The following is a 27775-nucleotide window of genomic DNA, read 5'->3' on the forward strand; positions in this document are numbered from 1 at the left end:
ATTACAAATCTTAATTTTATTGCCCCTATTACCCCTCTTTGTCCGACATGACTCACACAGTGAAAATGTCGGGCAAGGACTGGCATCAGGGAACATGGGAGGGCAATCAAACCCTTAAGATTTTGTATAAGCCATCTCTGTCATTTAAGGTACAGTCATTATTCTATGCAGAGGCTTGCTCTTGTATGAATTTTAAATCAACATTTGTGTCTAAATAGTCTGGGAGTGTAACAAGTGGCAGCTGTAGGGGCACAGATAATACTTCCTGCGGAGGTGGGAGCTGTGATGCAGCTGCAGCCTTGGCTGTCACGTCTGCTAAGGCATTACCTGTTGCTTCGTCTGTGTCAGCTGTACTGTGTCCTTTCGTTTTTACAACTGCAATGGCCGATGGCAGCTGTATAGCCTGAAAAAGTCTTTGAACAAAATCAGAATTAGCAATTTATTTTCCATCAGCAGATCTAAATCCTCTCTGTCTCCACAATGTGCCAAAGTCATGTACGACACCAAATGCATAGCGGCTGTCTGTGTAAATCGTCACATGCTTATCCAAATGTAGCTCACAGGCGCGTATTAAAGCCATGAGCTCTGCTTTTTGTGCTGAGTGAAATGGTAATGAGTGAGCCTCTAGTATGATGTCAGGCAATGTCACCACTGAATAGCCACAAAGAAATGAGTTGTCATTCGGCCTTGAACAGGACCCGTCCACATAAACCGTAGCTGAGTCTGGGATAGGTGTTTGCTCTAAATCTGGACGTGGTGCTGTGGATTCCTGTATACGTGTCATGCAGTCACGATCGTCAAGCCTGTCTGAGCCATCCTGTCGGTCAGAAGAACACAGCATAGGATCAATAAATGTGCTGGCGAATCAGGTGTGCTGCTCGCTTTTATAGTGAGATTTGCATATGTTGTTTAGTTATGTTTGCTACAATGGTCGTGACCTGGTGATTGGTGTGTAGAATAGTGTCATGTGAGAGTGTAAGCTTCCCGCAGTCCCTTATCATGATAGAGCAAGCTGCTACTGCCCTCAGGCAGGCCGGCATTCCTGAACAATTCAGGCAGCACCTTTGAGTGGCGGAGGTCAGCACTCCCTGTAATGCATTGAAAGAGGCAGTCATTTCTGTGGACCACAGTATTCGAGGAGGCTTGTTTTTTTTACAACAGTCACGCAGAATGTGGTCATGAAAAGAACAGTCTGGTATCCACTGTCTGCAATAGTTCACCATGCCCAGGAAGGACAACATTTCCTTCTGTGTAGTGGGACGAGGGACGGAGGTCACAGCTTTGACCCTGTCTGCAGTCATGGAACGTTTTCCGTGAGACAGTGTGAATCCCAAATATTGAACACAAGTCTGACAGTACTGCATTTTCTTTGCTGATGCTTTGTGGCCAGTCTTTTGGAGGTGCTGGAGAAGCATGTGTGTAGCAGTTTGACATAGTTTTTCACTTTCAGCACAGAGGAGGAGGTCATCCACATGTGGATCAGGGTGCAGCCCTGGAGGAGTGAAGCACCATTGAGAAAGCAGCAGAGCTGTCTATCATGCCTTGGGGCAAACGAGTCCAAGTGTACTGCTTATTTCTATGTGTGAATGCAAATAACGGCTGTGTGTCTTCATGAGAAAAAGGAGCGGAGCATAAATCCACCACGGTAAAATGTGTATGCAATGCATGTCAATATGCTGTGAACATCTGAAACGAGAGGTGGCAGAGGAATGTTGACTGCATTAATTTGCCTTAAGTCTTGTATGAAACGCCATACGCCAGGTTTGTTAGGCTTTGGCACAGGATTGACAGGAGTGTGGGCTTTATTATTCCTGTAGTCAATAAATCTCCTATCATGACATCTAGAGCTGCGGCTTTTTCCGTGGAAAGGGGATGTTGCTTGACATATACTAGCTTGATGTGTTTTAATAGGTGTACGTGATAAAGTGTACAGTCAATAAATCCTATATCATTCTCACTTTTTGACCATAATGTCATATTCTGGTATTCAGCTGGCAATGTAACTGCAGAAATAGTACAGTCGATAGGGTAGGTTAGATCTATGTGACGACATGGTGTAGTTATATCATAACCTATGTCTGAGTTATGTGACAAAATCACTGTTTGACCTTCACTTGTGTGAGCAGTTATCATGTTGTTGAACAGTGTGAGAGAAACAAAAGTGTGGCTCCCAGTCATGGGATTACCTGTTAGTGGCGTCTGTACACGTTTTTTTTTTTTTTTTTGGCACAGTGTGTGACATAGAGTACCGGACAAAAGGATGTTGAGTTCATTCTCTGCTGAGGGTCCAGCTGACACAGAGGATGTTCCTTCTCCATCATGTCGGTACATAGGGCAGAGAAAACATAAGCTGTTATCAGTGTCAGCAAACATTTCACCCTTTATGTTAAATGAAATACACAAATTCATTTTTGCTTTGGGTGTCTGCGGCTGCTGGAAAACTGAGCTGAATTTGCACCTCTAGCTTGTCCAACAGTGCATAAAGCGTTTTATGAATACTAGGATAGATTCATCAGGCTTCTGTTTACACATAGTTACTGCATTTAAGTCAATTTTGTCTCTGGACATTGTTAGCAGGAATTTCTTTAGATTCTTAAAGAAATCGGCGACTTTGTCATTATTTACCCTCCTTTTGTCCATAGCGGTAACATTTGATGCATCACGTCGCGGCATTCTATCATATATTTTCTACAGGACTTTTTAAGCAGACTACTTTTCTTATCACAAATGATATTCAACATTTCTACTGACCTGTTTTCTGGCGATAATCGTTCGGGATAAGGCTCCGAAAAGAAATTAGAATGCATTGAATTACAGTCCGTAAGTTGTAAACAAAGTCAGTCACATAAGCACTCCCGCATGTTCTGGATACGTGATCATGGACGTCTTCACCGATTCGCGGACGTAGGTTACACGTAACCGGAAATGGGAGTTGTACTGAGCCGTTATTTGAGACTTTATTTTGTATTTTATTAATTTTTGGTTTTACAGGTACTTTAGATTTTTTATCGGACCTGTCTGTGGTCTTTGAATAATTCTGACCCATGTTCAGTGATTTCCAGAGGGGTTTACACGCTTGAAGGATTTATGTTAGTATTTTCGCTGCGGCACAGCTGAGGTTACTTTAAATTTATTGCTAGCAATTTTTTGTTTGTGTGAGCAACTCTCACTTAGCGAGCAACTTCTCGCTTAACGAGCAACTTCTCGTAAAACAACAGGCAACTTCCTGTGTCTTTCTGCTTTTAATTTACTGCTTTTAACCCTTGTATGGTAATCGGGTCTGTGAGACCCGTTCAACTTCTCCCTGTGTCACTCTTTGGTGAGCAACTTCTCACTTAACGAGAAGTATTTAAGACAACAGGCAACTTTCTGTGTCACTTTTTCTGAGTGAGCAACTTCTCACTTTTTAACGTACGTTTAATTAAACAATTAATTATTATTATTATTATTATTTTTTAAACAAAATTAAAATATTCAAGACAACAGGCAACTTCCTGTGTCCACCAACACCACACAAGGGTTAATTTACTTTATTCGGGGACTGAGGAAGTCAGTCAGTGTATCTCTCTGGATCACTAAGTGAAACTTCGTCAGCATATCCCGTTTCTTTATTCGGGGACTGAGGAAGTCAGTCAGTGTATCTCTCTGGATCACTAAGTGAAACTTCGTCAGCATATCCCGTTTTTTTATGGATCGATCACTGAGAGAGGTATAATAGGTCTTTATATAAATATGAAAGACGCATATTTACCTTCTGTCAGTGATCCCACTTCTGACACCAAAATTGAAGGAAATTGCCTTCCCGGGTTTCCTCCGTGGCGTGAGCGATAAGCAGAGTTCTGTCCTTTCCTTATAAGATTCCTAATTATTTAAAGTAACACTCAGGTATGCCATTCAGCTGGGTTAGTTACGACGTCGGGAGCAGCTTGGGAGAACAAGGAAACACAGACTGCTTCAGGTTGTCTTCCCAAATCGACTCAAAGGTTTATTTGATACACAGCAGTTTATATAGATGAAAAAAGGTTCGTGTGTCAGCTTTCCCAGTTCAAACCGGTACAGATCAAATAAGGAAACGTCTTCCTGCCTTGTGAGCCAAGAAGTATCCTGTGTGTAGTTTATCAGTTCAGCTATAATTTATGATCATCCCAGCAAAATACACTCCTAGACATAGAATACAGAGTTCTTTCATCAGTGAATTCTGAAACAAACCACCTAGCCTTTAACGAGCCTTTTCCAGGAGATAAAGAAAAAGGGAGGATGGGAGTAAGGAAGTGGTCTCATCTCTGTGGTGTTTTCGACCTTCTGGTACCAGCTTGTGAGTCTCACATTAATTCTTGGGTCACAGAGAAAGAGAAAAACAACTAGTAGATCGGCCTTATTGAGTAACAGTTTTCCTGTATAAAACAATATCCTGTAAATGCTTACCGTGGTATCAAAATATCTAACATAGTTCACTTCACTTCTAACAGAAAAGAATGTGTTTGTGTTATTTTAGCAAACATGTAATTGGTGCAGGCAGACCCTTTGTACGTATACTGTAAGTCTACGAAATCACTGATCTGCCGACCTGCTGCCAGGTCAAACAGATCAAACCTCTTCTTCAGGCTCAGCTGTTCAACTCCCATCTGCATACTCTGTACACTGAACCACTGATACCTGAAGAAGTTGATGAGTTGTTTTATGTCAACAAATGAATAAAAATAATTTTTAGATCTCTGTCTTTGAGCTCCACTAGGTCTCAGGACAGAGACATATTTTTGTTGCCTATACTTTGTTTGAAATTTGATATACAAACAATTGTTTTAGTTATAATTGCCAGTACGTAATATTATTTAAGCAGAGGGGAAGCTGTGAATCAGCTGAGACCGGAGCTGTCAGACTGTGGACTGTCACAACAAATGAAAACTAAAAATAAACGTGGCATCTGGCGATAAAGAAATCTCTGTGTGTGTGTGTACGTGTGTGAAGTGCATTTCACACAGATGATATAAAACAATCCTGAGAATCAGTGTGTACTTCAAAGATCAGTCCTGTGCTGCCACCTTCAGTATGATAGCTGAGATAACACATCACATGTGAATGTTTCCCCCTTTTTGAACACCATAAAGACAGATATGGTTTCAGCTCTATTATTTTATAACAGGCTCAAAGTTCAGCATTTGACACACTGTATACCTGATCTAACCAGATTCAACAATGAGTGTTAACCTGATAAATTAATATTTTTCCAGCATTATACTTTGATTAACAAGAAGTTTGAATTTTTTTTCCATAAATCTGAGCATATCTGGAGTTGATAAGCCAACGTAAGTTAACGCCATCAGGTTAAGTATTTTCAGACACCTTGTAGTCTCACACAACTTTCCACAGTTTCATCCGTTTCAAATTGTTTATTTTTAGGTTCTTGTTACGGCCTGTGGCCATAGGAAATCTGTGTTAGCTGCTGTGTTGTGTTTCTTTACTGTGTTTTAAGAATCTCTGCAGGTCCTTCCTCCAATGAAGAGCAGTGAGCTGCTGATTGGATCATGGATCATGCGACTGGGTTCAAAAAGCCGCTCTGACAGCTGCTGGGAGAGAGAGAAGCAAGCGACAGTGAACCGGTTGACAGCAGACTCAGACCTTGCCCTGGATTCCAAATTCTTTGTGTAATTTTGTATATGTGTAAGCGTGCTCCCTGAGAGCCGCCAAATGTGTAGATATGAGTCCAGTGCTTATGTGTGCATAGGCTGAAGCGAAGCGGTGAGCCGCGTTTTTGTTTTGAACTGTTTTCTCCTGTTTCTGGTCTAGGAAGCGAGGGATAGTCATTGTCATTTGTTTGTTTTGTTTCTTTCTTAGGGTTTAGTGAGTGTTTCACTGGCGGGACTTAGTTGGTTTTGTTTATTATTTTGGCCTGGGTCCACCCAGGAGCTATGCTTCTTGACACTGAATAAAATCACCTTTTTTTAAAACTCATAACCACGTTTGGTTGTTTGGATTGGGAACCAGGGCGGGTACTTGCTTCTCCACCCCAAATCTTATGTGCGTCTCTACATGCCTAGGCTAGGAGCGCAACAGTTCTACATGCTTTTCTGATGTCTGATTATAGTATAATTTATTTCACTGTCATAAATAAATCTTTTAAATGTAATTAAATGTTTTAGAAAAGAATCATCGAGATTTTAGATATTTGACTGGAGAGCAGAAAATAAAGTTTTTAAAGTTAAAGCATACTGTAGAGGTCTGGGCAGAGTTATTCTATTGTGGATCAAAACAGTATGTGTCTATGAAAAGTCATACAGAGGTCATTTCAAGAATAGAAATACCACTGATCAAAAGTTTGTTCTAGGCTGCAATTTGGAACTAATGTAAAGTAATAGGTTTGCTTCAATCGATAACTTTATACCTGTTGCTTTAACTCTGGAGTTATTGGAGCTTTTATTAGTTTCCTGCCTGCATGTATTTATTTAATTCTTTACTGAAATTCTTTACGAATAAATTCTTTACAAATCCTACCATGTGAATTCATGGATTTTTTTTTTCACATTCTGTCTCTCACAGTTGAAGTGTACCTCTGGTGCAAATTACTGACCTCTGTCATCATTTTAGGTGGGGGAACTTGCACAATCGGTGGCTGACTAAATACTTTTTTGCCCCACTGTAACTGCGCTAACACACTAGTTCCCACCCATGTAATTGAGCATTGCGTGGCACATCCAACATACTGTTTTACTTTAGTCCATGACTCGCTTACCTTCAGGGTCATACGTCACATGAAAACCAAAATAGTTCCAAACGCCAGATCTGAATGAGGGTGGGGGAGGTCCATGTTGCAAGGAGAGCTTAACTTCTGTCTTGCTAGCTTGCCCTGCGCTCTTCCTTCTGACGATGCTGTCTGTGTTGAGCGCTCAGTGGATCTGCGCTCGACAGTGCAGCCTAGGCGGAGTAGTCGAACGCAGATTCACTGAGCGCTCAACACAGACAGCATCGTCAGAAGGAAAGTTGATAAAATAAATTACAAATGTTGTATTGTTCGATACATATGCGTACCGAACCGAAAGCACTGTATCGAACGGTTCAATATCGATACAAATATCGTTGCACCCCTAGTAATTTTAGTTTTCCATGAATTCCTCGGTTACATTTCCATTCTCATCCTTATAATTACCCCCATACTGTGCTGTGAGCATTAAAGTCTCCACACATACCACTTTATGGATGTATCCAACTTTAACACTTCCTTTCTTTGTCCATGTTTCAATCATAATATATTCCAACTGCATACCTTTTGCTAGAGTTCTATACTGAATACTTTATTTTACAAAAATTACACATCTTCCTCCTTTACCTTCGTTCCAAACTCTATGTATACTGCTATAAACTTTGAATACAAATTAAATCAAATTACAATCTAAATTTGATTTGTGCCATGTTTACTGGATACAAATTATATCAGGTGTCTTATTAGATTTTTTATGAATCCTTTAAACTCTTGTCCATTTGCTAATAAACTTCTGGAATTCTATTTCAAAATGATCACATTATCTTCTCTCCTGATGTTCCTGGCTTCCCATCTCCCCTGGTCTATTGTGTATATGTTCCCATGAAATTTCTCTCATACCAAAACACTTCTCTGCTCACACTCATTTTGATTTTTTCTGTCTTGTATTTTACTTGATCTGCACAACTGATACTTATGCATTGAATAACATTATCTTTTCCTCTGTGATTGCAATACCTGTTCTCTCTACCTGAGTCAAACCTGACGATGATACCTGTTGAACCCTTCCTATCTCAGTTTTTCCTTTCTGTACTTGCACCCTTTTAGAATAGATCTTTATTCTAACTGTTACAAGAACAATGAAACACAGTTTAACAGCTTCCGAATAGTCCATGTTATTACCTGCTTTAACCTGCTCAACCTCAATGGTCTTCTTCCTAGCGTCACATCCCACACATGTCACCCTGTGCTCTCCCCACAGTTACAACATTTATCTTGCGCATTGTCCCCATATTCCTCATACCTACAGTATGGTTATCCCCACACCTCGGACACCTTTGCTGTCCTCTGCATCTGCTGCTAGATGCCCATATTGCTGACATTTGTAGCATCTAAGAGGGGGACGGATATATGGTCTAACTATGAAACACATAGCATCCTATTTTGACTTTTTCTGGAGGGTAAGATCTTGAAACTTCAATATCATCAACTCTATCAACTCTTTCCCCACTGACTGATCTTAATAGTCTTTTAACTCGACTCACTTCCAAACCTTGAATGCTCCGTTTTAGTTTTTCAAGATCCTTATCCACTGGAATCCCTGTTACAAACTTTCATTCTCACCCCACTTCCTACCTTGTCCTTTTCTACCCGAGACCTCCGTCAAAGAATAAAAGTTCTTACTGTAAATGTCCTCCAGGCCTGCAGAGGGCGCCAAACAAACTGTTTGCAAAAGATGGATGAGTGAATTTTTAAGTGTTTTAAAACTAATCTTACATACGTGACATAATTTTGAGTATGATTATTTTCCACTTATGTGGATATAGTATATGTGAGGCACTGATTTGGTTTTTAGTGAAATTCATATAAAAAAAATAAAATAACAAACATCAAGTGAAAAAAAGGTTTTGATAAAAAACAATTTATCTCAAAAAACGTTCAGGAACATTGTACATGTACTGTTTTTTATTTAAGTGTTGTAACCTGTTACTGCAATGCACAAAACAAAATCACGAAACATTTCACCAATATAAAGGCAGCAGAATTTGAAGCATAGATGAAGTACATCTTATGAAAGTTTGACTTTATTTGACCCTAAAGAAGACATCAGAGGTCCAAAGTAACTTGATACTGACAATCCCCATGTATCATTCCCTACATGCTTTCAGTACCAATGGTAAATGGTAAATGGCCTGTATTTGTATACCAATGATGACATATAATCGGCTCTATATAGCATTATCGTTATTTTGACTTTCAGGTTGATCTGTTGGATTTAGGGAGAGGTCAAAGGTCAAATCTGATATGATTTTTTTTAAAACGTTTATGTTTTGAAAATGTTGACATTACCCAGCACACTTTTAAGAACCATAGTTTCTAAGTTTTAAGGATTTTTGTCAGTTTTCCACAAACAAATCATAAAGTCTCCCTTGAAGACCTCGGTGAATTTAAGCCAGATTTTAATGGATTGTTATAACATGATCCTGCTCTACAAACTACAGAGTTTTATGAGAATACGAAAACTTTTAGAGCTGTTGTGTTTACAGACAGAATGAAATGCAAATCCTACCAAAAACATGAGCTCTTTGTTGAAGCTAATAAGAAACTGCTGAAACCATTTTGAGCTCCTCTTTACACATGATCTGTACTGATCTGATGCAGTGTGTGTGTTAAGAAATATACTCTAAAACACTTCTTCAGTAAAGACTCAGAGAAGAGAAACACACAGAACTTCTTGCTAACAAGGGCAGCCTCCAGCACTGAGGCTCGCGCTAAGAAACTGCCCCGGTCTTTATTTATACTTCAGTGGGTGTGTGTGTGTGTGGTCCTGCTGATCAAAGGGTCATATAACATGAAAACACAAAAGGAAACATCCTTGGTCAGGAAGAGGGTAGTCTCCCCCTCACCCTAGATGTTTCACCCTCTATAACATGGTGAGGAATTCCAGCAGTTCATCTATATGTAAAGAAGCACTTAAACTAAAACAGACATAGCTACGTTTATCCTACCGTAAAACAATAAAACAAAGTACGACCTCTCTCATGCTCCCAGGACGTGGGGGTGCATTCCTGGAGTGCACACCAAGCCTTTTGCAGCCTGCTAGAGATCACACATCCTGTCACTACACAATTGATTATATGCCTCTAAGCATACATGGTTAAATATTTCCTAATACAAATAACTACATGCAGTATTCTACCATATGCAAACTTATATCACTAAAAGATTATACTGACTACTAAGTACAATTTTCCATTGACAATGTGTTAAAGTGAAACCATCTCTGTGTTCGTCATGCTCAGTGTTTATCTGATATACCAAGGAATGTGCAGCAGTGAACGTTAGAAACCGATCCGACCGGATTGTCTGTTTTGCAGTGACTCATTAATACTGAGTTTTTCTTTCCTGCTCGGCTCCAGTGACTCGTTTCACTTTGACAGTTTGGATTACTGTGTGATAGTCTGGGGTCTATCTGTGGTAAGTCTTCTTTTATTTGTTTGTTTTGGGGGTTGTTTTTCAGTCAGAGAACAAACAAAAAAGAAGCTTACACTACAATTTGTGGTAAAAAACAACAACAAAGGGATTTCTTTCTACAAGTTACTGAATAAACTCTGAATAAAGTCAGAGTGTTGTTTCTCTGTGAAACTGTGAGCACATACAAGATGACAAATGTCTGTCAGTTGTTAAAAGCTCCCACAAAGCTCGAACTGTAGCAGCAAAGTATGAAAAAAGCTGTATTTATGTTTATAAAGAACTGTTCTTGGAATCAGAGACCTGCACTTAAAGCAGGACTTTTTCTCATCGAGGTGACTTAAAAGAAACTCTGAGCTTTCAGTTTTAGTTATGTGCTTGTTACGGCCGAGAGGGCCAGGCGGTGAGTGTGGACTCAAATGCAAACAAAGAGGGAAAGCTGGCGTGACGCTTAGTTTAATTACAGAGCAGGAAAAAATGTAGCCTATGAACTGTGAAGGCTATGAACATGAAGCTCAGACTGTGCGCTATGACTGGATGCTAGATTTCTTGACTGGATCCTGGGAAGGAAAAGGGGCAGCGGCCTGGGTGGAGGTACACAGAGTCACTATTACGAGAAGAGACTGGCAGTCAGTGGCAGTCTAGTGAATCTCTGTCGGTGGATTCGACTATGATGGATATGGCTTATGTGTAGCACCTGAAAGTGGCATGCGATGAGGGTGTCCAAGGGGTCCGGGTGAGGAGAGGTCCAAGAAGTGTCCGGAATATACTTGGAGCAACAGACACTACTTAAGTTACACTGCTATGGAGCAGGTTAATTTAACATAAGGACTAACAGTCCGAACGACATTCCAATGTCATTGCTGTATAGTCTGGTAGTGTATATATATATATATATATATATATATATATATATATATGACACACAGACAAGGTATTCTTTGTCCACATGTATACCTATGTGAAACGCAGAGGTGGGTAGTAAGGAGCTCTCTGAATCCATTTGTCTCATATACAGGGAGTGCAGAATTATTAGGCAAATGAGTATTTTGTCCACATCATCCTCTTCATGCATGTTGTCTTACTCCAAGCTGTATAGGCTCGAAAGCCTACTACCAATTAAGCATATTAGGTGATGTGCATCTCTGTAATGAGAAGGGGTGTGGTCTAATGACATCAACACCCTATATCAGGTGTGCATAATTATTAGGCAACGTCCTTTCCTTTGGCAAAATGGGTCAAAAGGACTTGACAGGCTCAGAAAAGTCAAAAATAGTGAGATATCTTGCAGAGGGATGCAGCAGTCTCAAAATTGCAAAGCTTCTGAAGCGTGATCATCGAACAATCAAGCGTTTCATTCAAAATAGTCAACAGGGTTGCAAGAAGTGTGTGGAAAAACCAAGGCGCAAAATAACTGCCCATGAACTGAGAAAAGTCAAGCGTGCAGCTGCCAAGATGCCACTTGCCACCAGTTTGGCCATATTTCAGATCTGCAACATCACTGGAGTGCCCAAAAGCACAAGGTGTGCAATACTCAGAGACATGGCCAAGGTAAGAAAGGCTGAAAGACGACCACCACTCAACAAGACACACAAGCTGAAATGTCAAGACTGGGCCAAGAAATATCTCAAGACTGATTTTTCTAAGGTTTTATGGACTGATGAAATGAGAGTGAGTCTTGATGGGCCAGATGGATGGGCCTGTGGCTGGATTGGTAAAGGGCAGAGAGCTCCAGTCCAACTCAGACGCCAGCAAGGTGGAGGTGGAGTACTGGTTTGGGCTGGTATCATCAAAGATGAGCTTGTGGGGCCTTTTCGGGTTGAGGATGGAGTCAAGCTCAACTCCCAGTCCTACTGCCAGTTTCTGGAAGACACCTTCTTCAAGCAGTGGTACAGGAAGAAGTCTGCATCCTTCAAGAAAAACATGATTTTCATGCAGGACAATGCTCCATCACACGCGTCCAAGTACTCCACAGCGTGGCTGGCAAGAAAGGGTATAAAAGAAGAAAAACTAATGACATGGCCTCCTTGTTCACCTGATCTGAACCCCATTGAGAACCTGTGGTCCATCATCAAATGTGAGATTTAAAAGGAGGGAAAACAGTACACCTCTCTGAACAGTGTCTGGGAGGCTGTGGTTGCTGCTGCACGCAATGTTGATGGTGAACAGATCAAAACACTGATAGAATCCATGGATGGCAGGCTTTTGAGTGTCCTTGCAAAGAAAGGTGGCTATATTGGTCACTGATTTGTTTTTGTTTTGTTTTTGAATGTTAGAAATGTATATTTGTGAATGTGGAGATGTTATATTGGTTTCACTGGTAAAAATAAATAATTGAAATGGGTATATACCAACACGTACGTATCAACACGTACGCCCTGCCCGTGATCAGGTACCCTGCTGGGGTAATAGGCTGGCCAAAGGAGGAGATAGAAGCCACTGACATAAAGACAAGAAAGCTCCTTACCATGCATGGAGGGTTTCACCCCAAGTCCAGCACCCTGAGGCTGTACGCTAAGCGGAAGGAAGGGGGCCGGGGACTGGTGAGTGTCAGCACCACAGTCCAGGATGAGACAACGAACATCCAAGAATACATTGGGAAGATGGCCCCAACTGACCGAGTGCTCAGTGAATACCTCAGGCAGCAGAAACCCAAGAAAGAGGAGGAAGACGAGGAACCATCATGGAAGGACAGGCCCCTGCACGGTATGTACCACCGGCAGATAGAGGAGGTGGCTGATATCCAGAAATCCTACCAGTGGCTGGACAAAGCTGGACTGAAAGACAGCACAGAGGCACTAATCATGGCAGCACAAGAACAAGCTCTCAGTACAAGATCCATAGAGGCTGGGGTCTATCACACCAGGCAAGACCCCAGGTGCAGGCTGTGTAAAGATGCCCCAGAGACAATCCAGCACATAACAGCAGGGTGCAAGATGCTAGCAGGCAGGGCATACATGGAACGCCATAACCAAGTGGCCGGCATAGTGTACAGAAACATCTGTGCCGAGTATAACCTGGAAGTCCCGAGGTCAAAATGGGAGATGCCCCCAAGGGTGGTGGAGAATGACCGAGCTAAGATCCTGTGGGACTTCCAGATACAGACGGACAAAATGGTGGTGGCTAACCAACCGGACATAGTGGTGGTAGACAAACAGAAGAAGACGGCCGTAGTGATCGATGTAGCGGTTCCGAATGACAGCAATATCAGGAAGAAGGAACACGAGAAGCTGGAGAAATACCAAGGGCTCAGAGAAGAGCTCGAGAGGATTTGGAGGGTGAAGGTAACGGTGGTCCCCGTGGTAATCGGAGAACTAGGTGCGGTGACTCCCAAGCTAGGCGAGTGGCTCCAGCAGATCCTGGAGACAACATCGGAGATCTCTGTCCAGAAGAGCGTAGTCCTGGGAGCAGCTAAGATACTGCACAGGAACCTCAAGCTCCCAGGCCTCTGGTAGAGGACCCGAGCTTGAAGGATAAACCGCCCGCAGGGGCATCCATGATAAACTTACCAGTTGTGATAATGTTGACACTGCTGCTTTTCTGACCCCCGTTAACCTCACACCAGTACTCTGCGCTGTCTGTTACATAAGTTTGAAAAATTGTGCATGAAGACAAAGTTCTTTTACTGTTACGTACTGTACTAATATGTTCTAACTTTTCCTCAGTGGTTCTGACTCCTCTCAGTTCAGTAGAACCACCAGAGCTCTCACAATCAAAAGATAAAGACTTAGATATTGAAAGTGTTGGAGTCTGTTAGGAGACACATGAAGAATAGCTGCACCTGAAAATTAGAAACAGCACAAGATGTTAACACATTAATCAGAATCCTTGTAAAATGTTTTTTTAACCTCTCTAACTTACTCTCCCCCTTTTCAGGTAAAGCTATTTTGAACATGTCACCAGCAGAATTATTTTAAGCATTACTAGATTAGCAGAGGAAAGCCATAAATTATTTTATTATGAACTGCAGCGTTTGGTAGGATTCATATCGCTCTGAACATGGCTTAAACATGATGGCTGCTTTTACTGTATGTTAACCCTTTACAGCCGATCGGAGCGGGCACGCTCTGTTTTGCGTAACTATTTTTAAATCCCGGTAGCTCTGCAACCACGTAAGCTAGCGCAATAATTTTTTTTGCATATGAAACCAGAGGAGTTGTACTTACATCTGATGCCATCAGCTTGTCCTAGGTCACAGTTTCCTTCCACATATAGCTTTGCAAAAACTGCATAAAAATCACTTGCAGCAACAAAAACATGATATTCCAGAAACACGCTTCGCCGATCCATCAGCTGTTTGTAACACTTACTACGTCCATCAGCGCGAACTATCACATGACCGCATGACCTGCCCGAAACCGGAAGTGACGTCATTTTGCGGAAATGTAGTTTTTTACGATCGGGGCCTTATGAGCTTGTGTTTTACTTGTTATGTGTTTTAAAAAGTTATGTTTGACTTTATGACTTTCTGTGTCGTTTCTGGGATGCTTAAGACTCATATTGCACTGCTGGAAATAGTTTATTTTGATGCATATGCTGTTATTTTGCAAATTTGCACTATAATATTTATTTTCGTTTTTCCTGCAGTATATAAAAATTGGTGTATTTCAAAAATAAAACTATGAAGACACTCAAAATAAATTTCCTGTGGTGGGAAACTAGTTTGTGTAACTTTTTTGTATTTTTGAGGGATAAGCCTCTTAAATTTCTCTAACTAGAAATATATGTTAAAAAAACAAAAACGATTTTCAATTTTTTTGTAGTTTATTGCACTTTTTTGCAATTTATGTAATTACTATGCACCTAATGCAGACATATTATTAAAGTTTGGGCTATAATGGTTGTATTGATGTATAGCAACTTGAAATGCTCCCAAAAATGGCTCCACAGCATGTAAAAATATAATATAAGCTCTGGCGAACTTGGTTCTATGGTAGGTCTTAAAGGGTTAATGTGAAAGACTACAAATCTATTTTCCACTCTTGGCTTTAGGATAAGTGATGATGCTCTGTGCTGAGTCTGCACGATAACAAAAGGGCTGGTAGAATAAAAAAAAATTTAATGTAAAAGGAGCTCTCTTACCAGTTTGCTTCTTGTGTGTGTCGTGACAGTGTGATTTTCCACTTTCTTTATTGAATAATGCTACTTTACTTTACGTGTTTGTTGATTTCTACTTCTTCTACTTTGTGCTTAAGAGACTGAAACAATGTTGTGCATGTTTCTTCTTCTTCCTCCCAAATTGTTAAACAACTTATTTTGAAAAATTTGGTCAAGATGATTAAGCCTTTACCTCAGATTTGATAACTCAAGACTCAACCCTTAAATTGGTGTATTATCGTATTTTCCGCACTATAAGGCACACTATTAAAAAACTATTAAATCCTTTAATTTTCTCAAAAATCGACAGTGCGCTTTATAATCCGGTGCGCCTTGTACATGAATTCTGGTTGTGCTTACTGACCTTGAACTGATTTTATGTGGTACATGGCGCTCAAAAATCTGTCAAAAAATGTTTTAGTACGACTTTGGTAAGCTACATAGCCACACTGCTTGATGGATTGTCGGAGCATTACGGCTACCATAGTCAGGAGCCTGGCGGACTCTGAGTAATCTGGGTCCAAAACTCAGTCCGCTTCAGGTCCCAAAGTCAAACGAACACTGCAGCATCACTGAGAGTTAAAAAACTGTCCTAATTCTTTCATCTTCAATAAAATGATCAGCGTTGCTGCTTTTCCAGCTGTAACAATTCAGTTTAACATCCAGGCATCCATGAAAACAGAATTTATTAAATTTAGCAGAGTTAGAAGTTAGCAGGAGGTTAGCTTGCTAGTTTCCACCTAAACACAATATAGCATGTTCTGACTGAGATTTCTGAAGAAATTAAAACGTACAGTTCTGCTATCACTTACAACATAAATGAAGACAGAAAACTAGACAGCAGTGACTTTTGTACGGTTACTGAAGTTGGACTAGCTGGTATATAATGATGTGCTATGTGATTGCTAGTAGGGCTGCTCGATTATGGCAAAAATGATAATGACGATTATTTTCACTGAAATTGAGATCTCGATTATTTGACGATATTTATTTAACCCTTTAAGACCTACTATAGAACCAAGTCCGCCAGAGCTTATATTTTTTTACATGTTGTAGTGCCATTTGTGGGAGCATTTCAAGTTGCTATACATCAATACAACTGTTATAGCCCATATTTTAATAATATGTAGGCATTAAGTCCATAGTAACTACATTAATTGCAAAAAAGTGCAATAAATTACAAAACAATTGAAAATCGTTTTTGTTTTGTTTTTTACATATATTTCTACTTGGAGAAATTTAAGAGGTTTATCCCTCAAAACTTTAAATACCAAAAAGTTGCAAAAAATAGTTTACAACAACAGGAAATTTATTTTGAGTGTCTTCATAGTTTTATTTTGGAGATACACCAATTTTTATATACTGCAGGAAAAACGAAAAAACAATCCTATGATGCAAATTTGCAAAGAAAACAGCAGGTGCATCAAAATAAACTATTTCCAGCACTTCCGGTTTTGGGCAGGAAATGGCGGACATGCAATAGTTCATGCTGATGTCTGTTTCACTGTGGGAAGTGTTACAAACAGCTGATCAGATCGGCAAAGCCTGTTTCTGGAATATTATGTTTTTGTTGCTGCAAGCGCTTTTTATGCAATTTTTGCAAAGCTTTATGTGGAAGGAAACTGTGACCGAGGACAAGCTGATGGTATGAGATGTAAGTACAACTCCTCAGGTTTCATATGCAAAACAAATTATTGCGCTAGCTTATGTGGTTCAGGTTCTACAGGGATTTAAAAACAGTTACACAAAACGGAGGGTGCTGCTCTGACCGGCTTTAAAGGGTTAACAATAGCAATGTATTGAATAATGACTTTAAAAAAATAATATAAAATAGTGTGCAACACCACTGAAGTTTTTTTTACCTCTCTTTTCAACCAATGGCAGTCACTCTCTCCTCTCCAAATAACTTCTGCTTAGCTTTCCGAGCTTCCTTCGATCCTCTTAATCAGCGGTCTCCAACCTTTTTTGCGCCACGGACCGGTTTATGCCCGACAATATTTTCACGGACCAGCCTTTAAGGTGTCGCGGATAAATGAGGGAGGGGCTAATAATCGGCTCAGTCATGTTTAATGATCGTTGAAAGCCATCCATCGACAGCGCGCCTCATAATCCTGTGCGCCTTATGGTCCAAACATACAGTATATTAAAATATGTGATTCAGAATTACTCTTAGACACTGCAATAGGTCATCCAACTATTTAAGTTGCTGTTGAAGGTAACATAGTATGTACCCAACTGAAATGAGGTTTACAAATGTGAAGAGTTGATTACAAGTAGCATATCCCTTGAATATCATTGCAGGGCACTGTATGCAAGACAGGTCTAAAACAAACATAAAAATACACTACACATATGAGTTTTATTACTGTAGTTGTCGGACTATAAGCCGCTACTTTTTGCACAAGCTTTGAACCCTGCAGCTTTTAGTCAGGTGCGGCTTTTCTATGGATTGTTCATGATTTTTGTCATATCCTAAGACGATTTGTTTTGTTTGTTCCGCTGTTGTACGGCACTACGTTGCCTGGCGGAAGGGCATGTGATCAGACACACAGTATCGGGGTTCAAGAGTGGTATGTTGGTCACATGTCCATCCGCCAGGCAACATAGTGCTGTACAAGTAGCACGAAAAAAAAACTTCAAAGTAGCACTACAAATATGCAAATATGTACCCATAACTTGTTTTTCAAAATATTAATAAAAGGGGTGTGTCTCCAAACAGCCATCTCTTTCCTGACAATTCCGTTTGTGCATATTCTCTTACATATGATAAGTCAACATTGAAACACCTGCGGCTTTTAGTCAGGTGCGGCTAATGTATGTACAAAACAGGATTTTCCCCTGATTTTAGCTTGTGCGGCTAATATTCAGGTGCGCTTTGTAGTCCGGGAAATATGGTATATATAAACAAACCTGTTAATTAGCATGGTTAATTACATGATCAGAGGCAAAGACCTCACAGCGCAAGCATACTCCCAACCTATTATAAGACTATATATAATAATATACAATACAATGTATTTTATTTTAATATCGATTAACAAAAAAGAAAAAAAAAGTCACAAGCAAAGTGGGAACACAGCACGGCACATGTTTAAACATATTTATTTATCAAAATCATTTATTAATCAAATAAACACAGCATGTATTTTTTCACCCCTAAAAATACATGTTCAAAACACCACAACAGTACCCTGATAGTTCACAAAAATGTCACATGGAATTAAACAGAAGCTGGCAACTCAGCTCTGTAGAGTGGGCAATCACAAAGAAGCAGTTATTTCAAGTTGTAGACGCAAGCTGTTCTTCATATTTTTGGTCAACAGATGTCACCAAAGAGGACTGTTTAGAAAAGCTTTCAGTAATGAACCGTTTTTCAATACAAGCTTCAGAAAGATTCATTTGGTCATTGGTAAACCTGAGTATCTGATCAGTGTGCATTTAGTCCTCTACTGCCACCTTCATTATGATAGCTGAGATAACACCTACCATGTGAATGCTTTCCCCTTTTTGAACACTGCAAAGACGGATATGGTTTCATCTTGATTATTTTATAACAGGCTCAAAGTTCAGCATTTGACACACTGTACAACTGATCTAACCAGGATCAACAATGGATGTTAAATGGATTTTTCGAGCATTACACTTTGATTAACACGGTTTATTTTTTGCATAACTCTGAGCATATATGAGGGATCTGGAGTTGCTTGAACACATTTGGCAAAATGTCGCTCATTGTGCCAAAACTCTAAACACAAGTAAACACGACACAACACTGGGAAATATACCATACACATCTGTGCCAAAATGAAACTCCACTCCCAAAACCTAAACTCTGCTGTCAAAACCTAACATTCCTCTGTCAAAATGTAACTCTGTTGACAAAATGACACATACTTGCATCACATGCAAACACTTACAGATCAGGGGGAACACACTAGTCTTCTTTACATAAAACACTGCAGTCCTTGATTTCCATTGTGTATTCAGAAGGCACATTTACAGGAGACACATTTCCAAACAACCAAAAACGCAAATAGACCTACTCAATAGTGTACATCGCAGTACCATGAATTCAGATGAAGCAAAAAAAAAAAAAAAACCACAACACAATAATACTGCAATAGAAAAAACACTATACTGTAAACACAAAAAACCATGACAAGTGTGCATAAGTGGGCTCATGGATCCCGCCGTCTGTTGGGGTCTGGCCACAGGACCTCATCAACATCGCAAGCTATGTCCTCTCCCGCTAGGCACCGGGGAAAATACCCTCTTGCATGCCGAAACCATCCATGGATTGCTGTCACCTCAATGTCGCCGCAGGCCTGTTCCATTGCCTGCAGAAGAGGCATGCGGGCATGTGGTTGGCGGTCATATACTCGCCATCTCCAAGCCGAAAAAAAATCCTCAATAGGGTTTAAAAATGGTGAGTAAGGGGGCAAGTATACCACTTCAAATTGATTGTGGTCGGTGAACCAGGCCTGGACCAGAGCAGCCCGATGGAAACTGACATTATCCCATATCACCACAAACCTGGGCTGATCTGGTCTGTTCTGTACAACTATGTTATGGAGAGCATCTAGAAATGTGAGTATGTGTTGGCTATTGTATGGACCTAGCATTGCATGATGGTGCAGAAGTCCTCGAAGGCATATGGCGGCACATAATGTGATGTTTCCCCCGCGCTGCCCTGGGACGTGCACAATTGCCCTTTGGCCAATCACATTACGACCCCGTCGTCTTGTTTTGCTCAGGTCGAATCCAGCTTCATCAATGAAAATGTATTCATGAGGCTGTGCAGCTCCATCCATGGCCATGATCCTCTGAAAAAAAGGGGAACATGTCACTGTACTACAGTGCTACACATACAGCACCCTCACCCCATCACACAGGTACCTGTGTAGCTCTCAGAATAGATCCATGTGGTACTGATATGGTACATATTCAGCTGCTACTGGACTTCACCAATACTCTATTGTAAATGTAAGGGACAGTTACACGTACCCGTACATATTCAGCTCGAAGTCCTTTGACCCTGTCACTGTTCCTCTCGAATGGGACTCTGTAGAGCTGCTTCATGGTGATGCTGTGTTTACCCAAGATGCGTCTGATGGTGGTGATGCTCACATGGTCTATGTTGCTGAACACTCGCCTGTCTGCAAGTATTTTCCGTCGTAGCTGGTGGAGACGGATGGCATTGTCTGCCCTCACTAGGTCCACAACAGCAAGTTCCTGCTGTTGTGTGAACAGGCGTTGCCGTCCACCCCCAGAAGGTCTTCGGGTCATTCTGGAGGAATACAACCACATATTGTCATCAGTTTGCTTATTTTTCATACAGTACTTTACTGTACGTACTGTGTCATCCACTGTACAACACTGTACTTCAATATGAGGAATCAGCCACTTTGGCTGCAAAAGGAGCATTAGCACCCCGTACACTTGATATGGTAATGTGTTATACTGTAGAACAGTGCTATGGAACCATCTGAGTAGAGCAGAAGGTATGGAGGTGAAGACATACCTGTTTTCTAGTCGGAATGTTCGTATTATAGATGCCACTGTGAAGCGGCTTAGATGTGGGTGGACTCTCTGCCCAGCTTCCCTCATAGTCAGGCCATGGTTGATGACATGGTCCACCAAAGTTGCTCTTATATCATCAGAAATATGGGTCCGTGCATGGCCTCTTTGACCTCCTCCTCCTCTTCCTCTTGCTCTCCCTCCATCCATGCTTGCAAAGTTCTTGAAATGGCTAAACTGAGGGCTTTTTGTGGTTGGCTAATTGGTGTTCAGTTTTGCAAGTAAGTGCCTTCAGGTGTGTATTTGAGTGGTTGCAATTACCCGATGTGTTTTGTATTTTGGATACATGTGTTTTCCAAATGGCACCCTGAAATTTCATTTTTGAACGAAGTGTCTTATGTATGACATAGAGTGTAGCATGCAGGACCATGTGTGTTGCATAAAGGGGTAGGTGTGTTGCATAAAGGAGTAGGAGTGTTGCATAATTGGTACTGGGGTGCAAAGCAGCGCTTTTGTTTAAGGTATGGGTACATGTGTTTGAGGTATGGTAACAAAAGCTTCACGTTGTGTTACTTTAGTCTGAGCATGGGTTTATAGTGTTCAAGCAACGGGCAAAAACTGTAAAACATGTAACATGTAAAATATGTTTTTAGTCTTGAATAAGTTGATTTTAATGACCTCTTGTGGCCACACTTGTATTTATTTTGATGTATTTTCAGAGGAGGATGCTTCCACAGAAAGATGCACTCTCCCTTTCTCCAGCCAAAGTCTTCAGTATTTTCATTTTCCATCTTCTAATACACTTAAATCGAGGTAAGTTTGATGTTACATGCGTAATATTTTTTATTACAGTGCATATAAATAAAATAGTGCAAATATGTTACATTTGGTACAAACAGTAGTTAATAGTTTGATTTTTATGATTTGTTGCCTGCCCGCAAGTGTTTATTTAATTATTTAGTGAAACAGGTTTCTTCATCAAAATTTTTAAAACGAGAAAGAAAAATAATGCTCTGAGTGTCATCTTTAACTATATATATATACATTCACACCTGCTGCAGAAATGAAAAAACACATCTATCTTTCTTTTTTCTTTCGTTCTTTGTTTTTCCTCCTGTCTATAGTGGAGTCTCAGGTGGTTGGTCCACATCAACCAGTAGTTGCATTAGTTGATGATGATGTTATTTTACCGTGTCACGTGGAGCCTGCAGAGGATGTGACAGCTGAGATATTGGAGTGGACACGATCTGACTTGAACCCAAGATTTGTCCATGTGTGGCGATCCGGTCAGGATCTGGTGAATACAAGAAATCCTTCATACAGGGGAAGAGCATCACTGTTCATCAATGAACTGAAGCATGGAAACATTTCACTGAAACTCTCCAGAGTAAAACTCTCTGATGAAGGAACATATGAATGCAGCATTCCTTTAATGGAGAAAAAATCTTTTGTTAAGCTTGTGGTTGGTAAGTAGACTTCAGAAAAGAGAACACGCTAAATGCATCAGAATTTTGTAATATTAATAATTTAATGATTGTGAATTACTGTCCATATTAGGAGTTTTTTCACCCACTAACATCTTTTGTAAACTCTTTGCTCAGCATCAGATGCTGCCACCTCACCTGTCATCAGTTTATCAGGGATTGACAAAAACAGAGGAGGAGTGGTGTTACAGTGTGAGTCTGCAGGCTGGTATCCAGAGCCTGAGCTGCTGTGGTTGGACGGGGAGGGAAACCTCCTCTCTGCTGGACCTACAGAGACCCTCAGAGGTCCTGATGACCTCTATACTGTCAGCAGCAGAGTGACTGTGGAGAAGAGACACAGCAACAACATCACCTGCAGAGTCCAACAGAAGAAAATCAGCCAGAACAGAGAGACACACATACATGTTCCAGGTTCAAATTATATTATTGCATTCATGATAGAAACACTTTTTGAACATATGAAGTCCAGATTTCTAGTTTTTTTTTTTTTTTTTTTTTTTTTTTTTTACCATTTCAGAGGATTTCTTTGAGGTCCCATCCAGTTCTCCCTCTGTCATCATCGGTTTGGCTGTTTGTTTGGCTCTTTGCATCATGCTGTTAATTTCATCAGCTGCTGTCCTTTTATGTAGAATGAAGAAACACAGTAAGTCACTGATACATTTTTCCTACCTCTACTATAAATCAATGTTTTCATTTTCATTCCTTCTCATTTATTTTTAATTTCAAAAAGAGAACAACAGAAGCCCAGAGGATCAGACTGATGTGGGAGATGCTGAAGTTCCTCTTAGAGGCTCTTCTCCCAAAACTAAGAATAAGACTTCATGCGTGAGTAGATAAACACAAACAAATTAAATATCAAGATGTTCATTGTTTTTCAGAAATGAAATGGAATATTAATCCTAATTTCAAAATAAAACTATCTGAAATAATGCTTAACAGAAAAAAGAAAAAAAACTGCACACGGTTACCACACAGACATCATGTGCATTATGGGCATTTACTAAGGTTGAGTAGAAAGAATTCTCTATTGATGTTAAAGGAATGAAGCAGAAACAATGTGAAAACATCAGTGTGATTTCATTCATCATTATTAGATTACTACTTCAGTAATGTCACACCAGTCTCTGTTTTGGTAAAAATGTTGCTACTGATGAAATTATTTTATATAATCAAGCTTTTCCTGGACTTCACACATCACCAACAGAGACAGTAGGTGTGCTCATACATAAAAGAAACATATTGATTTAAAAATACAACCCAGCAATGAAAAACAAGTTTTTCTACCTCACAGGGGATTTCTTAAAGTCACCCCGCAGTTCTTCAGCTGAGACACTTGAGTTAGAAAACACAAACACTGCAGTTGTCTTTACTCACGAGGACAAGTGACAGAGCGCTCCTACACGTAAGAGACACTCACAGACTTGCGCTCTGTCACCGTCTGCGTTCTTTATTTATACAAGCGAAATGAATACATTCGTTCAGTGACATGAGCATGTGTGTGTGTGTGTGCGAGGTCAGAACTGCTTGTTCAACTTCTTACTATCGCTGTGGAAAGATTCAGATACAAATATCAGAACACGTTTCATAAAGAACAATCAGTTCTGAGCAATCAAAAGAACAATCAGTTCTAAACAAGGAAAAGGCCATCATGCAGTATTCTATCATCAATAAACTTATATCACTAAAAGCTTATACTGACTACTCAGTACAATTTTCCATTGACACTACCTCATGATTGCGTTTTATCTCATATTTATTAACTGTAGCTTTAATCAGTGTTGCGCTCATTTTGTAATTCACATTACACTTTAAACTAATGTGTTACATTATTTATTACCCGCAGTAAGTAATCCATTACACTATGTGTTATATTAGTTTTGTATTACTCCATAACAAACCCCAAAATGCGGTGTCATGGTCCTGGGTCGAGCGACCCAGTATTTGAGTTTCATGTATCTTTTGTATTCATTTGCACCTAGCTTAGTTCACCTAGTTAATTTCCAGATTGCAGTTTAGTTTTGTTCCTTAGTTGTTTATGTCATCTCCCCCTGTACTAAGTCCGCCTGGTTCATGTGTCATGTCTGCGTGGTTATGTTTAGTTCTTGTCATGTCTAATCTCCATGTTTCCTGTTTTACTTTTAAGTCTGTATTCATTGTCAGTGTATTCAGTTTCACTTCTCCTGTCCTGTCGTTAGGTTCATGTGTGTCAGCTGTGCTCCCATGTGTGGCCACTTCCCCTGATCATCCCTCATGTGTATTTAGTCTCTGTGTTTCATACAGTCTGTGTCGCGTTGTCTGTGTTCCCACCCTCCATGTTGTCACAGCCAGTCCTTGTAGTCATAGTTATGGTTTCCTGTGTCTTCATAGTTTATCCTGGTATCACTTTCCCAGTTTAGTTATAGTTTAGTTTTGTCACTACGCTTTTGCCTTGTTTGCACTCCTTGTCCTCAGCCACAATAAAGGCTCGCTTTTCGTTCGAAATCCAGTTTTGTGTCCTCACCTCTGTCTGCTCTTGGGTCCTCTACTCACTCCACACGGTCTGCCCCGGCAGTCCGTGACATGCACTTACCCATAATCACCATTTAACAAGAAAAACCTTAGGAGGACAATCCCACACACTGACACAAATCTTCATCCTAATAATGGCACCAGAGGTGACAAAAGTAGAGATATTCTGTACTTAAGTAGATGTACAGAGATCTGTTTTAGAAAAATACTCAGTAAAAGTTAAATTACTGATTCAGGCTATTTAAACGGGTAAATGTAAAAAATACAGACTGAAATTTACTCAAAGTAAGAAAGTAAAAGCAGCTCCTTGGAGGGCATTGTTACCAGTTATTTTGTTCAAAGCTACATAATAATGAAATAATATCAGTAAATGGGAATACAAATATAAGTTGAGTATAAATTTTAATTCTAATATATTTAATTAGCTTGAATTACTTAAGAAGAGATTGAGCAGACAAAAAAAAGAAAAATTTAAAACTCTATTTTCTGTTGTCTCCATTGTAGAGGGTTTGACTTTTCCTCTAAACAGAAGATGAGAATAGAAGAGGTTAAAGTGGGATTTCTCCATCTCTGAGTGAAGTCATCTCTTTCTTTTCTCTCCCTGTGAAATACAGCAGCTGGACCTTTAAGAGGACATGAAAGCTGGACATATAAAGGCTAATTTACACACTGAGCCCTCAAACACTGACATAGATGTAACTGTGAAGCTGGATTTAAGCTGTATGTCCGTGTGTTTGTTTGTGCAGGTGCTGTGTTTTTGTCTATGTTAATTCAGCTCTGCCAGGGCCCTGTTCCGATTGGTGCGTGGACTTACTGCCCCGGCGTGATTGGATCCAGCTGGAGGACCCGCCCAATAAAAGGAGGCTGGAGTGCTACAGCGGGAGAGGTCCTCGCATTTCTCCTCATCACCCAGCAGTAGTCCTGTGGTAGCCGCTGGCTGCAGTATACGTGCGAAAATTGTGGAAGTGGAGTGGGTAGGGGTGAGCTGCCGTTTATTTTGATCACCCGTTTTCTCCTGTTTTTGAGTTGGTTAAGGAGGTCAGACTTTGTCTTTATTTTTCCTTTCCTGTCCCACCCTAATATTCTGTGAGACAGCGGCTGAAAATATAGTTTTGTGGGTGAGAGTAAACTCATCAGCCATCACCGCCGCTTTAGCAAGTGAGGGCACCTTTTGCTCATTCAGATAAATAACTACTTGGTCCGGCAAACATTTTTTGAATTCCTCTAACAAAAGAAGCTCTTTCAGCCCCTCGAAATCCTGTGCTTTACTGGCCTGCAACCATCGTTCAAACAGGCGACTTTTTTCACGGGCAAACTCCACAAATGTCTGATTGGCGGTTTTTTCACACTTCCTAAATTTTTGACGGTAGGCTTCTGGGACGAGCTCATATGCCTGCAACACAGTCTTCTTCATGACGTCATAATCCAGGCTATCTTCAATTGATAAACTGGTACACACCTCCTGGGCTTTGCCAACCAATTTGCATTGTAACAGCAGCGGCCAAAATTCCTTCGGCCAACTTAACGCGGCTGCTATACGCTCAAAAGCGTTAAAATAGGAATCCACTTCGGCCTCACGAAACGGGGGAACCAGTTTAACGTGTTTGGTGATGTCAAAACCTGTCGGGACCGCGGTGGACGTACTAGGATGACTAGAGGCAGATGTGGAGGGCTTTCGCTCCAGCTCCAAAGCTCTGACACGGAGGTGCATTGCTTGTACCTCAAGCTCTTTAGCACGGGCTTCCACCTCCCTAATACGGAGGGTCAAACGGAGATCTTCCGTAGACCGCCCCGCCAGGGGTTCCCCGGCCGTACCAGACTCAGCTGCTTCAGGCTTCGCCCCAGCAGCATCAGGGTCCGCCTCGGCTGTGTCAGAGCCCGCCTCAGCCGCATCAGAGTCCGCCTCGGCTGGTAGCACGTTAACAGGCCCTTTGGCATCCGACCCCGGCTCAGCCTCCGGAGCCACCTTCACACCCCCGCCATCAGGCTGCTCTACAGCTGCCTGCGGGGCAGGAAGAACGCCTCGCTCCACCAACTCTGCACACAAAGCGTCCCTAACCACCGCTTTGCGGGCACCATAGGACACTTGAACATCATAACAACTAGCAATGATAAGCAAATCCGCTTTCCTGCACTTCACAATTCTATCCCACGAAGGCGAAGTAACAAAATCATCCAAAGAAAACTCCATAATTCCACACACCTACCACCCCCACACCCAAGAAAACCGCCAACAGACCAAACACACGCAAAAACCCACAGAAAAAGGCAGAGGACGAGCCCCCAATTCATGTTACGACCCGTCTAGGGCCAGGCCATAACATGAGCGAGGCACTCGCTTCCCCCCCCAAGACCCAAGCAGTCACACGCAACAAATCCGTTAGATGTGAAGTGATTTATTTACAAGGTGAATAAAGAGAACCAAAACGGGAGTGTCAACACTTCAGGGTGAGCCAAGGCCAAAACAATAAACAAAACAAACCTACACAAATCCCGCACCCCTGACCTCACCAAAATAAAGTCAAAAATAAAGACACAGTCTAACCTCCTTAACCAACTCAAAAACAGGAGAAAACGGGTGATCAAAATAAACGGCAGCTCACCCCTACCCACTCCACAATTTTCGCACGTATACTGCAGCCAGCGGCTACCACAGGACTACTGCTGGGTGATGAGGAGAAATGCGAGGACCTCTCCCACTGTAGCACTCCAGCCTCCTTTTATTGGGCGGGTCCTCCAGCTGGATCCAATCACGCCGGGGCAGTAAGTCCACGCACCAATCGGAACAGGGCCCTGGCACAGCTAAATTAACATAGACAAAAACACAGCACCTGCACAAACAAACACACGGACATACAAGTTCGTAACACAAGGGCTTAAAGTTTTAAAAACATGTTTAGCGCCATTTTTCCAAGTACTTAGCGCCATCTTCTGTCAATTTGGTACATGACGTCATGTGGTTGGTTGTTTGCGGCTGATAGACTTACATTAGTTTATGTTG

General features: G+C 41.0%; 2 protein-coding genes across 3 annotated transcripts in view; one reads left to right on the forward strand and one right to left on the reverse strand.

The window, feature by feature from the left end:
- LOC113028266 (CAP-Gly domain-containing linker protein 1-like) overlaps positions 1–27775 on the forward strand; it is a 129423-nt gene that overhangs the window by 68349 nt on the left and 33299 nt on the right. The window lies entirely within an intron of this gene.
- Positions 19444–20903, reverse strand: LOC113033526 (uncharacterized). 2 transcript variants are annotated; one of them, XM_026187429.1, is made up of 3 exons: positions 20787–20903; positions 20270–20552; positions 19444–20088 (listed from the first exon to the last, which is right to left on the reverse strand). In XM_026187429.1, exons 1-3 carry the CDS (start codon positions 20870–20872, stop codon positions 19444–19446), a joined length of 1014 nt encoding a protein of 337 aa, XP_026043214.1. In that variant the 5' UTR covers positions 20873–20903. The 2 variants fall into 2 exon arrangements, with proteins under 2 accessions (XP_026043214.1, XP_026043205.1); XM_026187420.1 differs by lacking the exon at positions 20787–20903 and having other exon boundaries at positions 20270–20714.

Source organism: Astatotilapia calliptera, chromosome 2, assembly GCF_900246225.1.
Source record: "Astatotilapia calliptera chromosome 2, fAstCal1.2, whole genome shotgun sequence".
In the NCBI taxonomy this organism is placed as follows: domain Eukaryota; kingdom Metazoa; phylum Chordata; class Actinopteri; order Cichliformes; family Cichlidae; genus Astatotilapia; species Astatotilapia calliptera.

What these genes read in the sequence shown, in the direction of transcription:
- LOC113033526 (XM_026187420.1), bottom strand. Translation starts at nt 20,689, where the DNA reads ATGCTCCTTTTGCAGCCAAAGTGGCTGATTCCTCATATTGAAGTACAG. An exon ending in TTCGAGCTGAATATGTACGG is followed by an intron (nt 20,089 to 20,269) that starts GTACGTGTAACT and finishes CCTTTTTTTCAG; the next exon opens with AGGATCATGGCCATGGATGG.